Here is a 17137-nt window from a genome sequence, read left to right on the forward strand (position 1 = left end):
TACAAATTTATATTGGACAAGAATGTACAACTTATAAAGTAATATCATACCTAATTATTTCCAAAAGTATATGAATGATTATTAATTATATTGTATAATTTACTTTTATATTTTAATATCCAAACAAGATAATTGAGTCTTCTTAAAAAATATACTAAATTCATTAGCTGTTGTAATAATATATTATTATTAATTTTTTTAAAAAATGATTAAATTAGCCGCCAAAGCCTGCAGGCTATGTAACTATAGTTTTTAATTATGTTGGTAAAAATAGTTTTTAATTAGCAAGGCAACGTTCAATTTTTAAAAAAAGAAAAAGGAAAAAAAGGCGATAAACACTTCTGTAAGGATCCTCTGTTTCTCGCGTAAGGTTTTAGCCATGATCTCGCGGAGTTTGACTTTCCGTAGACGCGCTTGCCTGATTGTGACTTCCCGGACCCACTTTCATAGAAAATTGGAGAATCTTAATTTGTAAATATATGATCATCTAGTTGGATGACTTTATGATGAAGGGTTGGTGATCAATTTCCCATTTAGATACCATGCACCTGCCCTCATTTGAATGCTTCCACTATCCCTTTTTGTTAACATATTTCTTATGCCAATTATAAATATTTTGTTTTGCTATTTTTCCAATCAAAATTTGTATATTAAGATTAAAGTTTTCCAATACTGAAGACTTAATTTGTAAATACTTAATTTAATTTAGTGTTAAATTTTATCAATATATTAAATAATATTAAATTTTACTGAATTAAATATTATAATATAATTGAATATTAATTCTTAAAAATTTAAAAGAAAGTCAGAATAAGAATATAAATAAAGTGAGGCTTCTTTTAGCTACAAGTACTCCCTTGATTAGAGAAAAGGTAGGCTTAGTTTTTACGTACCTTTTTATATTGGTTATATCATTTCATTATCTTGTCCTAAATTTTATATTAAACAATTTAAAAATTAATTAAGAAAGGGTAATTTTGTATTCGGTTGGATCACTTAAAATATGGTATAATGGATATGATTACCCATTGATTACTAAGTTCATGGATTCATAATCATATCCAAATATACATTAATTAATAATAATTTATTAGGTGGAATGAAAAAAATATTAAGAAAAATAAAGATAGTTCGTCCCACTATTATAGGTAGTACGAAGATAATCGTTTATTTTATAATAGTGAAGCTGATTAGGATTGATTATTTTTCGCTCAAATATTTTAGTTTTCAATTTTTGAAATTAATAACAAAAAATTATAAGACTTATTGAGTTGAATTAAAAAATATAAAAAATAAATAGATAGAAAGTTCTTATTTTATGTGTAATTAATTAACTTCATTTATTTTTTTATACTCTTAAAATTAATAACATATAATAATAAATTATAAATTATTTTAATAAACAATAAAATATATATTTTTCATAATTAACATGAAATCTAGATAAATAATTATTCGCTTAAAATAAAAATTAAATGATAAATTAGATAAAGTTTTGCACTTATTTGTTATGATTTTATCTATAATATTTTATATTTATTTTAAAGGTCAAAAAATTTATTTTTTAATAAAAAAACCAAAATAATTATATTATATTTGGATATTTTTTAAAAAATAAATTTATCTAATTAATTAATTTAATAAATTTATAATAATAATCTACGTAGTAAATTATGAAACTTCGTGAACTGTTTATTGATTTATTATTTGGTGGGTTGGTGAACAACTTGCAGATTGTCACTGCCCAAAGCATAAAGGTTACATAACATTGATTACAAATGTCAATCAAAGCATAAATAATAAATAATTTGTTTATTTTTGGTAACTTTCAGAAACTGTTATCATACCACAACTGATTTTATAGCAAGGAATTTCCTTTTGCAAATTGCTAATGCATATATTCCCTATACCAATTCCTGCCCCCACTTCCCTCGGACCTACACCGCACAAATTATAAAATATGAAAACTTACTTATATTATTTTTAATTTTTATAGCATGTGACAAGTTAATTTTCAGTTTATAGGCATAATTTTACATACACACATACTATATATAGATAAGAGAAATTTTTTTTGCAATAACCATTTATTTTTTCTAATTCTTAGTATCAAATAGAAAGTATTATATAAATTAATTGATAAAATTATAAAGAAAAATTTAGAGTAAAGTATTGTGTTAAACTATAACTTAAAAACTAAACTAATACTTTAATTTAAGAGAAAAGCCTTTTAACGCGTCGTTGAGCGTCCTCTAAAGTGTGACCAATAATTAAGGGATGTAAAAAAAAAATTCATATAATTTGCTTAATAATTTTTTTTTTCTAATAAAAAAAAACTAATTCTCATTTTCATGCTGCCACTTTGTCGAATTACAAACTTAATTATTATTTGAAAGTAACACGAGATATATATATATATGTGTGTGTGTGTGTGTGTGTGTATGTATATACACACATATAAACAGACGAAAAACAAAATTTAATTGGTGGGTATGGCTAGGACTAAGACAGGGGTGGGTGGTCATACAGTGACCAAAACCACCAACCTTTCTACCTTGTTCCCACTCTCATCCTCTTAATTATCAATATTTATCATCGTCTGGTAGTACAGAAAAAAGACAGAAATTGAGACGTACCATAATTTTCTACTTCTCCAATTAAACATTAATTCAATTATGTTGTTGATTAATGTTAATAAATAAGATTAATTTGCATATTAATCGTAATTAATAAAGCTGGTTTGTCATTATACAAATTTTCTTCCAACTTGTCTATCAAAGCCAATTGTCTACTTGCCTCTTGCCGGCAACCGACCATAATTCCCACAGCCGACTTATAGTAATTATAATTATCATTTTTTGGTTGTTTTCACTTAATTTAGTCATAATATATGCTTTCATTTTCTAATATTTAAATGATAATCAACGTATTTTTACTATAGTGTATAAAAAATATGAAAATTTTAAGCTACGTGATTATATTTAGAGGGTGAATTAGGTAAAGATCCGCCGTTGCCAAGCTACCCAGCAGCCAACTTCCTATTGGTAGTGAGTGATAAGACAATTAGCACAACTTGTTTGATGACTTTTTCCATTCACAATATAAACTAATACGATGACGTTTTGTTTATGTTTGTTTTCTTTTCTTTTTTTCTTTTAATAAAACTAATATATGTAATCCGTTTGTTTTTACGTACTCTTTTATACAATTTCTTTGATTAGTTTCTTATAATTTATTTATCCGCCCGACGAATCTATAAAATTTTTGAGAAAAAAAAAATGATTAGTTAAATGGGTTAGAAACATATTATAGTTTTATTATATTTAGATTTTTATAATGTATAAAATTATTATATCGATATAAATGCATTATATGTAAAATTCAATTTAATTTATATTTAAATTATATTTTATCATACATATATATATAGATATTTTCCTTTAATAATACTGAAGTGAAGAAGACAACTACAACCTCAAATCCAATTGTTATGTCGGCATTCTTTTTTAGAACGACAACGATTTCTATTTGCTAGAGGACCACATCAGAAATATCAAACACAGAAAATATATTTACTTGGTGTCCAATGTTTCTATAATATATATTGTATTATTATATTGGTGACACACACACACACGTATATTATATAATGACCATCTTCTGTTTTTGTATATTATAAAATGACCATCTTCTGTTTTTGTATAAAAGCTTTTGACTTTTGTCTCCAATGAGTGCAAGTAGTCTGGTACAGTATATAGACTATATATAATACATATAACAAAAATGTGGCGGTGGCTGCATTGGGTATCTCTATCTGTATGTATCTATGTATATATATATATATATATCTATATCTATCATGCTATATACAATATGATCGTGCTAAATAATTTTTTCAAAAAATAATTATGTATGATATCTAGATTTTTCTGTCAAAAGAAAATGGGAAACCAGAGTGCACCATGCTTTTGATAAACCACATGGTACCCACGTCACCCCATTCTTGATTTAATGACACCGGAGAAAACATATGATGTCCATTGGCCACACGTATACGCAATATATGTATGGCGAAGTGATCATGATCTATACACCTGCAGATCATCATATAATTTTGGCCACACGTATTATATATGCATAGTTATATATGTAATATATATGCGGTTGAAATCATGTATACCGACCGCAAAAGACAACCCATTTCATCAATATGCGTCGCCTGTACATACATACATATATATATATATATATTGTCACAGTATGCATTGCATTTTACACATGCACGCACCAAGATTTCAGATCTTATTAACTTCAACGACGGTATAATGTTGTCGGGTCGGATCTGCATGATCTCTGTCGTATCTTGAAATTTTTTCATATGCATATATATATATATATATATATATATATATAAAGTGAAGCGACGACACCCTGCAAATGATCCCAAACACGCTTTCTTGTTCATCTTATATATCATTGTCTACTGTGTTATCACTTCCTCGATCATTGCATTTGAGATCAAGTAGAGTTGGCGGCAACCAGACATGTAAATTTCAGCTTTTGCATTTTTTATGATTAATTTAATATTTAAAATAATTTATAAAAATATTTTTATTAACTTAATATAACCGGTAAATATATTGTATATAATATTTTATTTTATTATATAAATATCATCTCTTTAGTAATCTAAAATAATAATTAAAATATTTAAAGTACGTAATTATATAAGATGATTGGAACGTTACTCTTTAGATGATTTTTACATGTATAGTAAAAAAACTTTACATAGGATCAATCAAAATACGAAAAATTTGGCATTAAAAATATTTATTTGGTAAAATAAATTTTAGAATAACAAATTATTAAGTTAATTTTTAAAATTTAACATTTATTATAATTTAATTATTGATATTTTTTATAAAAAAAATCAACGAAGCAAAAAATAATAAATGCTTTATTAAAGAGACCCAACGAAATGATTATTTTACTTAAAATTATAGGTAAAGCATTGCAAAAAAGGTCAATGATCGATTAAACAGATCGAATGAGATAATTATTTTACTTAAAATTAAGAGTAAATCGAAGAAAAAAAATTAATGTTCGATTAAACGGACCCAAAGAGAATTATTTTGCATAAAATTATAATTAAGGGTAAATTGAAGCAAATGTTCGATTAAATAGATCTAACGAGATAATTATTTTGCCTATAATTAAGGTTAAAGCGAAGTGAAGAAGATTAATGTTCTATTAAATGGACCGAATGAAATAAACATTTTGCTTGGAGTTAGAGGTAAAGCTAGCTCTCTCTTTTCTTTGACTACAATGACTCGGCAAAGAGTTAAGGATCGGGATGCATATTGCTTAGGAAGAAATTCCATGCACATGCAGAATTATATACAGAGAAAGAAACTTCATGAATTTTTTTTATTTTTGTTTTCCTGTTTTATATTTTGTTAAAAGAAAAATTGGGTGATTTTAGCTGTCCAGCTCGAAAAAGATTAAATAATTAACCCAATATGATTTAAATATTTTATTTCTAAATTTTAATACTACTTAAAATTAATATTTAATGATTGAATTAAGAAATGAAATCAGAAAAATAATTAAACACCGTCATTAATATATATTTTAAATACAACGTAACATATATTATTTTCATTAAATAAAAATTGAAATTAAGATTTTAAATCTGTTTCTCTCACTACTCATAATTTCCACCTAACTACATAATTATGCTGAAGAAGGGTTGCTAGTGATATTCTGCTTCAAACCAACGAGCAATAAAACTAGTGGGACAACACTCATCCCCATTACAATTTGTAAGATCATAGTTATTATATATTGTCATGTACACACACACACCCACGTCTATATATGTATATATTTGGTAATAATATATAACATAATTTTACTGTAAATTTTGAACCCATATCACTAACTATGAGATCACAAGAAATTTTTTCATAACTTTTAGTTTTTAGTCTAAATGATTTGTTTTTGATGGTATTAGGGACAAATCAGATATTGAAATTCAAATATTAATAGGAAAATACCCTAAGAGGTGTTTATAATTATTTTCCTTTAAGATATTAACATTTTATGATTGAAAATTTTGATTATTTTAATTAGTTACAAACTCAAGTTTGGTAAAAAAATTTCACTGTATTATTTTACACTGGAATTTTTGGGTGCTTTTTCACTGTTCAGATTTTGATTAGCACGAAAAAATTATGTATATATATATATATATATATATATATATATTAAGTTGCACTTGCACAAAAAATAAAAAAAAACTTACTGTAGTATTTTTATTGATTTTCATTATATACACAGACATGTTGGGCCGGCCCGTGAAAAGCCGATGAGTACAAATTTGCTAAACCCAAAACCTACGTTCCTTTTTTGCCAAAACCCTAAACCCTCCTGCAATTCAACAAGCTGTGAGCACCATTAGAGCGCGAGAACAGAAGGTAAACCAGTTAAAGAGTTGCAATGGTGAAGGCGTACCTAAGGTACGAGCCGGCGGCTGCTTTCGGCGTTATAGTATCGGTGGAGTCCGACATCACATACGACTCCACCGGAAAGTATCTGCTAGCTCCGGCGCTCGAGAAGGTCGGCGTGTGGCACGTCCGGCAAGGCGTCTGCACCAAATTCCTAACTCCTTCTCCTTCCGCGCGAGCTCACTCTCCTGCTGTCACCTCGATAGCCTCCTTTCCTTCTCTGGTATCTTTTTCTCCACTTAAAGTACAAATTCTTTCTCGTCTTGTCGCCTGTGCTATTGCTGCGAATACGCCGGAAAAGGAATACATTTAATGGGAAACTGAAATTCGTATTCGAATTTTGGAAGGAAAATTTTGGTTCTGTTAGGCTTCTCTCCTTTGTATACTACGTCGGAAGACGGAGGAAACATGAGCAATTTGATAGTTTAACGAAATGTAGCCTTTAGAGAAAGGATGGTGAATTACATCAAGCTAAATATGAAGAAAGACATTTGCTGCGAGAAAGTGAGGAAGGAAAATATTGAATGTTTGAACCAAAGTTCCATTTATTAGAAGTTCAAAGAATGAACTTTAAATTTCCTTTATGATTTTCCGTATTATTAATTTTCCCTTCATTTTTTTTTTGTTTCTTATAATATATGATAATATTAAGTTAGATATGAACGAATATTAAACTAGATATAATTGCAGGTGGCCAGTGGGTATGCGGATGGTAGTATAAGAATTTGGGATTTTGACAAAGGAACCTGTGAGACCACGTTGAATGGGCATAAGGGAGCTGTGACTGCGCTAAGGTACAATAAGCTTGGTTCTCTTCTTGCATCTGGAGGCAAAGACAATGATATTATATTATGGGACGTTGTTGGTGAGACTGGCCTTTTTCGTCTTCGTGGGCATCGAGACCAGGTTTGTTTTAGAGCTCTATCTAATAGGCAGGAATTTGAAATACTGGCCGGCTCATACAATGGGAAATCTGTTTTTTTTTTTTTGGGTATGCATTGTAGGTTACGGATCTTGTTTTCTTGGAATCTGGTAAAAAGCTTGTTTCCTCCTCCAAAGACAAATTCTTGAGAGTGTGGGATCTTGAAACCCAGCATTGTATGCAAATAATTAGCGGTCATCATAGCGAGATTTGGTCCATAGATGTGGACCCTGGAGAAAGATTTCTGGTCAGTGGCTCGGCGGACCTGGAACTTCGGTTTTACACTGTTAAAGATCACTTGCTGGGTGGATCTTCCATTTCTAATACAAATGAAAACAAAAGTGAGAGTAATGGAGACTTGTCAACTCAAAATAAATGGGAAGTTTTGCTGCAGTTTGGTGAAATTCAGCGACAAAGCAAGGATAGAGTTGCAACTGTTAGGTTCAATAATTCAGGAAATTTGCTGGCTTGTCAAGTGGCAGGGAAGACGGTTGAGATATTCCGGGTACTTGATGAAGCTGAGGCAAAGCGTAAAGCAAAACGTAGGCTTCACAGAAAGGAGAAGAAATCTGCAAAGGGAGCAGTTGAAGAAACTGAAAATGGAGATGCAAGTCTTGGAACTGAAGAAGCTGGAAGCATTCCTGTGGTTACAGTCCCTGATGTTTTTAAGCTTCTTCAAACTGTTCGAGCTAGCAAAAAAGTTTGTTCCATTTCCTTTTGTCCAATTACTCCCAAGAATTCACTAGCTACTTTAGCATTGTCTTTGAACAGTAACTTATTGGAGTTTTACACCATCGAAAGCAATGCAAATAAAAAATCACTTGCTATTGAACTCGAGGGACACCGTTCTGATGTCAGGAGTGTTACCCTAAGTGCTGACAACACTCTTTTGATGTCAACCAGTCACAATGCCGTAAAGATATGGAATCCAAGTACTGGTGCTTGTCTTCAAACTATTGATTCTGGGTATGGATTATGTGGTTTAATTGTTCCTCATAATAAGTATGCTCTTGTTGGAACCAAGAGTGGAAAATTAGAAATTATTGACATCGGGAGCGGCACTTGCATTGAAGCAGTAGATGCTCATGGCGGCTCTGTCAGATCCATTGCTGCCATTCCAAATGAAAATGGTTTTGTCACTGGAAGTGCAGATCATGACGTTAAATTCTGGGAATACCAAATCAAAAAGAAACCTGGTCAAGTGTGTTCTCGTACCTTTAATCCTTTTCATGTTTAAGTCTCTTCTTAAGGCAAAAATTTTATAGATTTTATTTGTTTTTAATGGGAAATATGCTCATTCTTTACAACCTTATGGTGTGTGATACTGCATGGTGATTCTTGTGGTTAACTTATATAAACATTCTCTGTTTTAGAAGTTGTATCTTTCTAGTCTTTATATTCTTCTTCTTACCTTTTTATTTTTGAATGTAGATACATTATTTTCTATCAAAAGAAATATGCAGAGATAATATTGATGAGAGAATTGAAGGCTTCACTCAGTACATGAAAATATTTCATTAATTTATATGTATTTTATTAATAAAATCATATAAGTTTGTTAACAATAAAAAAGTAACAGTAAATTTAATGGAGATAGAAAGTTATAGAAGTTATTTTAGTCATTTTTTTAAGAAAATTATTCTTGTTAGTACTTGCTTATTCTACAAATACAAATGTACATCTTGTGAATTTAGAAAATAAAAATCAGATAAATATTTTCATGCATCAAATAGAGCTTGATTTTTTTTTCTTATTCTTTTTATCCCTTCTACAACAGAATTGCAGGTCTCTTTCTCTCCCTCTCTGTCTCTCTCTCTCTCTCTCTCATCGGGTTGTCTATGAGTTGCTATTTTGTGAACTCTCACTGGCATTCTAGAATAGCTATATCATTATATGTTTTCTTTATGAAGTTTTCCATTGATATTGTAGAAAATTCTTGCCTTTTGCCTATTTGACCATTTATACCTTCAACTGTTCCTTTTTATCCCTTAGCTTTTTTTACCTATGCTTTGTACAGGGTAAATGTGATTAATAAATGTGAAATGTTATTGGAAACTAGATTAATATGTTTTGTTACAGGATTCTAAGCAACTCACAGTCTCAAATGTGAGGTCTTTGAAGATGAATGATGATGTGTTAGTGGTTGCTGTCAGTCCTGATGCTAAGTATATTGCTGTTGCTCTACTTGATTGCACAGTAAAGGTATAGTTTGGGTATTACTATTTCTTTTCATTTTGTTTTGTACAGTTTACTACTTAAGATTCTTTTTCTGAAAGAATATTACTTATTCTTGATGAGTTAATTATTCAGGCAACCATTATTTTCATATTCTAATAGCTTCTTAAAAGAAGCATTTTTATTCTTTCTTTTACAATGTTTCCTGAAATTACAGTTATAGTTACTTGCAGTAAAAAGGTTCTTGTTGAACATGTGTACCTTTCTTCCTCTACCAGCTACATACTTTTGATTAAAAATTATAATCATGATATCTCGCTGTAAGTGTAAAATTACGAAGTCAAACAGCTGTTGCTGCTTCATAAATAGGATTATGAAGGCAAAGGACTGTGCATTAGTTGATTGATTACATATTGGATGGAAACTTCTATGAAATGTTTATAGTTTGAGAATTGCTTGAGAAAAGATTTTATTTTATTTTTTAACATCACTTATCTAAACTAATATCATTTTGGGGATGAATCTTTTTAATTGAATTAGCGCATTGGACTATGCTTGTTCTTGCCCTAACTTTTGTTTTGTCCTGAATATCTCATTGCCGTTGAGGTCGAGATTATGTTCTGCAGTTTCTATGAGCCTCTTATTGATTCTGATCCATTTTATTTCTTCTCTCCGCACCACCTTTCAGGTTTTCTTTATGGATTCCTTCAAATTTTTCCTTTCCTTGTATGGTCACAAGCTACCTGTTCTCTGTATGGATGTTTCATCAGATGGAGATTTGATTGTGACTGGTTCTGCAGACAAAAATTTGAAGATTTGGGGTTTGGATTTTGGTGACTGTCATAAATCAATTTTTGCTCACACTGACAGGTACTATACAATTGCTAAGGTTAGATTTTAAAAATTAAAAGCTGGAAAGCTTTTCTGATGCATTATGTTTTGTGGCAGTGTTATGGCAGTACAGTTTGTTCACAATACCCATTACATGTTTAGCGTGGGGAAAGATCGCCTTGTCAAATATTGGGATGCTGATAAGTTTGAGTTGCTTTTAACTCTTGAGGGACATCATGCAGATGTTTGGTGTCTGGCAATTAGCAGCCGTGGAGACTTTGTGGTGACAGGATCTCATGACAGGTCTATTCGCCGTTGGGATCGTACTGAAGAACCATTTTTCATTGAGGTTTTTCTTCTTGTTAATGCTACCAAATTATTTCCTTTCTTTTCTCTTTCAAATTTTGGTAATTTGAGCTGTTTGCGAGGTTGTATTAGTAAGTTTTGATGATATTTGGACTGTTCCCTTAGTTGATTGTTTGCATGATTTGAGTTGTGCAACCTGAATTTGCAGGAAGAGAAGGAAAAGAGGTTGGAGGAGCTGTTTGAGTCTGACATTGACAACGCATTTGAAAACAGGTATGCCCTTAAGGAAGAAATTCCAGAGGAGGGTGCTGTAGGTGTAGCAGGAAAGAAGACTCAAGAAACCCTTAGTGCAACTGATTCAATCATTGATGCATTAGATGTTGCAGAAGTGGAGTTGAAGCGTCTTGCTGAACATGAGGTATGGTTATGTTAGCTTACAATCTCATTTTGCTCAAATTGGAGTGTCAATTAAAAGTGTCCCCTAAAGGAGAGGGAGGGGAATTATCAGCTTTCTCTCTCTCTCTCTCTATAGATGCACTCTATTTTGTTCCCTCTTTTGGAGATTCTATGCAAACCAAAATGAAAGGACAGAGGGAGAAAATTGGTAGGCCAAGAGTGATCCAGCTAGCTACTGCATGATTATCGAAGTACAGCCATATACTGTTTGCCCTACATGTAAATTTAATGAGTTTTCTTTTTTGGTATGATTATGGCCTTATAATCATTCCTTCCCATCTGATAATGCCAGCCACTATGGAAGGAACTCACTGTGATTTATCGTTAAAAAATAACTTCTCTCTTTACAAATTTTTGCTTTTAACTTCATAATTTTCAGGAGGAGAAGACAAGGGGACAACCCACTGAGTTCCAACCAAATGTTATCATGCTTGGGCTATCTCCATCTGATTATGTTCTCCGTGCCATTTCAAATGTAAACACGAACGATCTGGAGCAGACCTTGCTGGTAAGCTGCTTTGGGTTTATCCAGAAAACAGAAGGGGGGAAAATTGAAATGTTATCTTGTCAGTTGTATTTTACAAAGCATTTAATTCCTGAGAGATCTTTTATGCTTTGGAAGGAACTAAATACTTTACATTTGGTTGCTTTGGTTCTGATGGTGAACATTAATGTCTAACTGGGAGGAATTTCTTTGCAGGCTTTGCCATTCTCTGATGCATTGAAGCTTCTCAATTACTTGAAGGATTGGATTCCAAATCCTGATAAGGTTGTCCTATGGGATGTCTGAATATATTTATGCCCAAGTTAAATCTTTTTGATTGACCAGTGTATCGGACCTATATTATCTTCCTTTTCTTTCTATGTTATTTTCCCCCTGTTATTACCTTCTGGGTTACAGACTGGCAATGTCTCCCGTTCTCGTGCAAGATTTCTAACTTACAGCTCATCAACATTGCAAGTATATTAGCTTCATTTTTCTTACGGGAATGCAATTTAAAAAATTGAATTTGGAATATGCAGGTTGAGCTTGTTTGCAGGTTGGCAACAGTGTTATTGCAAACACATCATAGTCAGTTGGTTTGCACTCCAGCTGCCAGACCATTGTTGACAGTTCTCAAAGATATCCTTTATGCTAGAGTCAAGGTAATTGCTATACTGTTCTGTCTAAGTTCCTCCTTGACACCCCTTCTAATACACCAGGAATTTTCCTTCAAAAGAACAGCAGGAACATTCTCAGTTCTTGTGCGTGATAAAGATGTCATTTTGGTATTTTGTTTTTTAGCTTGGCGACAAACTTGAAAAGATTTAGAGGCTTGTTTAAAATGATGAAATGTGTGTTTGTACTAGGAATGCAAAGATACAATTGGCTTTAATCTTGCTGCAATGGACCATCTGAAGGTATATAGATGAGTTTATGGGTTACTTGTCCATATAATTTCGGGAAGTCAGAAATAATATCCTTTCCCCCTTTTTATCTTTCAATTTCAGCAATTGATGGTTTCAAGATCTGATGCGCTCTTTCAAGATGCCAAGTCAAAACTACTAGAAATCCGTTCACAACAGTCGAAACGATTGGAAGCAAGGACAGAGACAAAAACAGAAAGAAAGAAAAAGAAGCAGCAGAAGAAATGAAATCATCTGCATGCCTGGAGCTGATTTAGTGGCAAGAGAACCGCAGTAAGAAAGGGAAAGTTAGTAAGAAGAGAGATCTGTTATATTCCTTCTGAAGATATTGAATATATTCACAAGTCCCAGATGAAACACTGGCATGTTTGAACAGAAAATATCAGAGTTAACAACGTTGGGGATTTGTGTTCCTGTTTGGTCAATGGCTTGGAATATAGCAGAAACTTTTTGGTGAGAAATCCGTTGCACCATCACATGAGGTGGTGATAGGAAAGAGAAAGATCCTGATCAGTAGCCCGCCACTGCGCCCGTGCAAGAGAAGTGTTGTTTCTTATTTTCTCTTTTTGACAAGTGAGAGAATATATATTGGTCAACATGATTGAGAGAGATTTTTTACTTTGTAACTCTTTGATCCTTAATTTTCACACTGTAATATATGTAACTTATTGAGCAGTTCCATCTAACTTTGCCAAGTTTTGCCATTTGAAATATGCATCGGCAGTTCTGCTGCAGTACCAAGAAAAGGCTCCCTGTTTAAAGCTTAGGTAGTTTGATTCGTATACATATATATATATATATATATATATAGAAGATGTTCTCAGAGGCTAATAAATTAAACCACAAGAATAAATTGTAGTTTGTCCTTTGCTTTAAAAAGAAAGATTGTAATAGAAAAATATGAGAGAGAGAGAGAGAAGTAAAAACAGAAGAAGAGAAAACCTCAATGCACTCAACACCAGTCTTTATAAAAATGCTAGTAATACATATCTATATGCATTTCTCTCTGGCCGATGCAGGTCTACTACGTATATACATATGATTCTGACTCAAACAGTTTTTACACAAGGGAGTCTAGGCCTATGTAGGTTCTAGCAGCAAGAGGATTATACATACGATACTACGTCGTATTAGGATAGCTCAGTCTACAATTTTCACTCCCAGTCAACGGCTACCAATCATTAATCACAGACAAGGCTAAAGATGCAGATCAGAAAGAAGAAAGAAAAGATGATCACTTGCGAAAATTCTTGCCTTGAAAAGTCTGACCAAACTGCCAGTTCTTAGGGGTAACACGCCACGAAGTTGAAAATCTGCCGTCACTTCCCTGAACCCGGAAGGTAAGAGCTTGGCCGGTGAGGTTGGCGCCGGTCGTCCATCTGTGACCCCATGATCGTGTCAACGGCGTCCATCGAAGCTTCCCGTCACCTTTTACCTGCACACTCTTGACATCGCCAGATCCGGCGACGTTCCACACTGAAACTTCGTTCCAGTACTGGTGGCCATTAATGGTGAACTTGATACCACCTTGCTTATTGCATGGAACTCTGCGTATAACAACATTTTTCTTAGAAATGAACTTGGGTTTTTAAAACAGGTAAGTTCTAGAACTTGGTTTAGGATTTAAACTTCAATCCATCTTAATGGGTGAACAACTTAGTATAAAATGATAATTGATTAATAAATGATGCAGAAACTTTGAAGTGTTGTTACCTTCGGTATTGAACAGGAACTATGCCAGCCTTGTATTCAGCAATTTTGAGGTAAGCAGGCTTGGCAAGATCAAAATGTTGTCTTGGAGGATTACACCATCCATCGCTTTGGTAACTTGGAGGACAATTATCTGTTACTGTAACAAAGATAGATGGTTGGCCTGGTTTACACCATTGTTGACTGTTTATGCATTGGATCTCATAGCAACCACCGCAGCCTTTCCCTTCCTCGAATAAAACATTGCTCACTGCCACTGTGTCCAATCCGTACCCTAGTTGGACAACATCTTTGTATCCACAGGCACCACCTTATAATTACCACCAACAAATAAATAAAATATATAAATTATTTATCCAAAATACCATATGAGATAGCGTTATAAATAGATGACTAACTATTAACATTATACAAAGAAGTGCTCCGATATAAGCTTCTAAAAAATATATCATCAGTTATAATATTAATTTAGTCATTGTATTATTTTAAAATATTTAAATTAATCTTTATATATATATTTTTTATTTTTATTTTTATATTTAAAAAATATTTATTTTCGACTCTGTTTATTAACGATATTAATAAACGTAGCAATTTGATCCAACTTAGTCACATGATACTTTCTAAGTGGATCTTTATTCACATTAGATATCATGTGTCCAATGATATGACATCTAATGTAAATTTTTTAATTTATACCAACAAAAATTGATTTAATTAAAAAAATAGTTCAGGTAAAAAAAACAAATAGGTCCACCAATTTTAACTCTAAAATCCTAGATTTCTAAATTCATCTCTTCTTCCTCTTTGTACTATGTGGGTTGAAGTAGTGTTTGCAATTTCTTCTGATGGCTTTCCTCGTTGTGCTCCTTCTGGTGACTTCTTCTTTGGCAAACGGGTACCATATTAGATAGTATATTATTGGACACATGATATCTAAAATGAATGATATAATGTATCATGTAACCACTATTGGTCCATGTAACACCTTTACTAATGTTGTCAACAACGAAAGATTAGAACAAATTTTTTTTGAAAGCATAATGATTAAAATAGTAAAAATAATTAGAGAGGACAATGTAAATATTTTAAAATAGTAGAGAAATTGAATTAATATTTTTGTTTTATACCATGTCACTATTGAAAATTTGTTTAGATAGTCAGTACATCCCTCTCTTATAAAATGTTGTGAATTCAAGTTGTGTTATATAATTTCGTTTGTATTTAATAAAAAATTGAGTTATAATAAAAATTTATATATCAATTAATTAATATATAATGTATATAATTCAACTTCAAAAGAAAAATCATACCATACGTTTCTGTATCACCTTCATAGAAGGTGGCATGAGCTTGCTTCCAGGAACCAGGTTTCTTACTATGCCTGTGAGATGCATGGCATTGAGGCAGCACAAGAAACAAGATGAGATGTACTATTGCATGAAAGAATCTCAAAGTTGAAACCATGGAGGAGGAGGAGCTTGTGACTTTTTCTTTGGTAAGTATTAATTATTTTTAGGTCACTCTATTCTCCAACAGTAATAAAATTTGAAGAGTTTTTCTCTTGCTAGATTATTGCATTCCATGAGCGGCATGCACTTGTATATATATATGCACATATATATAGCAGTAAGAGTTTCTGGTGTGCGATTGTTGTGCCAATTTTAGTTAATAGAAAAGATTTGAGAGGATCTACGTGAAATTGGGTTGTTGCCTTTTAATATTTGCCCCTCATGTTAAACGAGATTTATTTTATTTTTTATTTTTTCTTTTTTCTAACATATGATCAACCTTTAACTTTTAAAAGATAAAATGATGGGTCAATAAAACTTTTTGTAAATGATCAGTTTTAAGTATAACTAAAAATGGCCAAACCAAAACGACGTCGTGTCACCTTTTAGTTGAAGCTTCCATTGATTGGCTTAAAATGCATTTAGTAAAGTTAAGAGTGGAGGATCAAATTCCACAAACGTGCAACCCTAAGTTCGTTATAATAATTTTCATTAAAAAAAAAATGAATACTAAACAAGGCATTTTCTAGAAAAGGGTAAAAATAAAAAATAAAAAATAAAGATAAATGAGTTTAGGTCTCTTACCTAATATTGGTGAAAAATAATTAGATACTTCAGAATTTTCCTAAAAATAAATATAATTATTTTATTCTAAATTTGAAATAAATTAAATGTGTGCGTACATTTACATATATACACATTAATTATGAAAAATTATTAAGTACTCATAAAGCATAAATGATTTGAGAATGCTTACAAATTCAATTGATATATTTTAAGTTTTATTTGGCTACACATTCCATCAATGGTTTAACCTTTATACAAATGTGTTACAAAATTAAAACCAAATATTTAATGGGTTCAACTACACGCGTAGCATTGTTAATACGCTTGACACATCATGTTGAATACTATTAAAATTTTAATAGGCTATTAATTGTATATTGGTGTAAATATTGAACCCTTAATAATTATTTAACCAATTTATATCTATAATTTCTTTTACACACATTTGAAATATGTTAATTATATTTACCATGTTACGACCTGTTTTAAGTTTAGAGCATTCTTTAATTCCTCATTAATTATTCCAACCAAATTAGTTATGTTTTAAAAAAATTATAATTATTTCAACATTGATATCTCATTTTTTTCCTGACTAATTCTGGCCATGGCCTATCTAGAACTATCAAATATAAACATATCTATTTATACATTCTTGAAAACATATTCAACCATATGGAATTGAATTAAAATTTTTCAGACTTAATTTTGGACTTGATACCAAAATGAACCTAATTTATCTGATTCGA

The 17137-nt window shown here is 31.4% G+C and overlaps 2 protein-coding genes across 2 annotated transcripts; one reads left to right on the forward strand and one right to left on the reverse strand.

Moving 5' to 3' along the window:
* Positions 1-6395: 6395 nt before the first annotated feature.
* On the forward strand, positions 6396-13307 carry LOC110822759 (transducin family protein / WD-40 repeat family protein). Its single transcript, XM_022052949.2, has 12 exons — positions 6396-6729; positions 7197-7412; positions 7511-8629; positions 9508-9630; positions 10292-10473; positions 10552-10783; positions 10949-11158; positions 11576-11704; positions 11897-11965; positions 12220-12342; positions 12547-12597; positions 12688-13307. Exons 1-12 carry the CDS (start codon positions 6499-6501, stop codon positions 12829-12831), a joined length of 2829 nt encoding a protein of 942 aa, XP_021908641.2. The 5' UTR covers positions 6396-6498; the 3' UTR covers positions 12832-13307.
* A 229-nt stretch (positions 13308-13536) lies between these two features.
* Positions 13537-15906, reverse strand: LOC110822690 (expansin-A16-like). The gene is made up of 3 exons (XM_022052863.2): positions 15627-15906; positions 14317-14623; positions 13537-14150 (listed from the first exon to the last, which is right to left on the reverse strand). Exons 1-3 carry the CDS (start codon positions 15778-15780, stop codon positions 13838-13840), a joined length of 774 nt encoding a protein of 257 aa, XP_021908555.1. The 5' UTR covers positions 15781-15906; the 3' UTR covers positions 13537-13837.
* Between the last annotated feature and the right edge of the window lie 1231 nt (positions 15907-17137).

Source organism: Carica papaya, chromosome 8, assembly GCF_054855325.1.
Source record: "Carica papaya isolate Zhongbai chromosome 8, ASM5485532v1, whole genome shotgun sequence".
Classification (NCBI taxonomy): Eukaryota; Viridiplantae; Streptophyta; class Magnoliopsida; order Brassicales; family Caricaceae; genus Carica; species Carica papaya.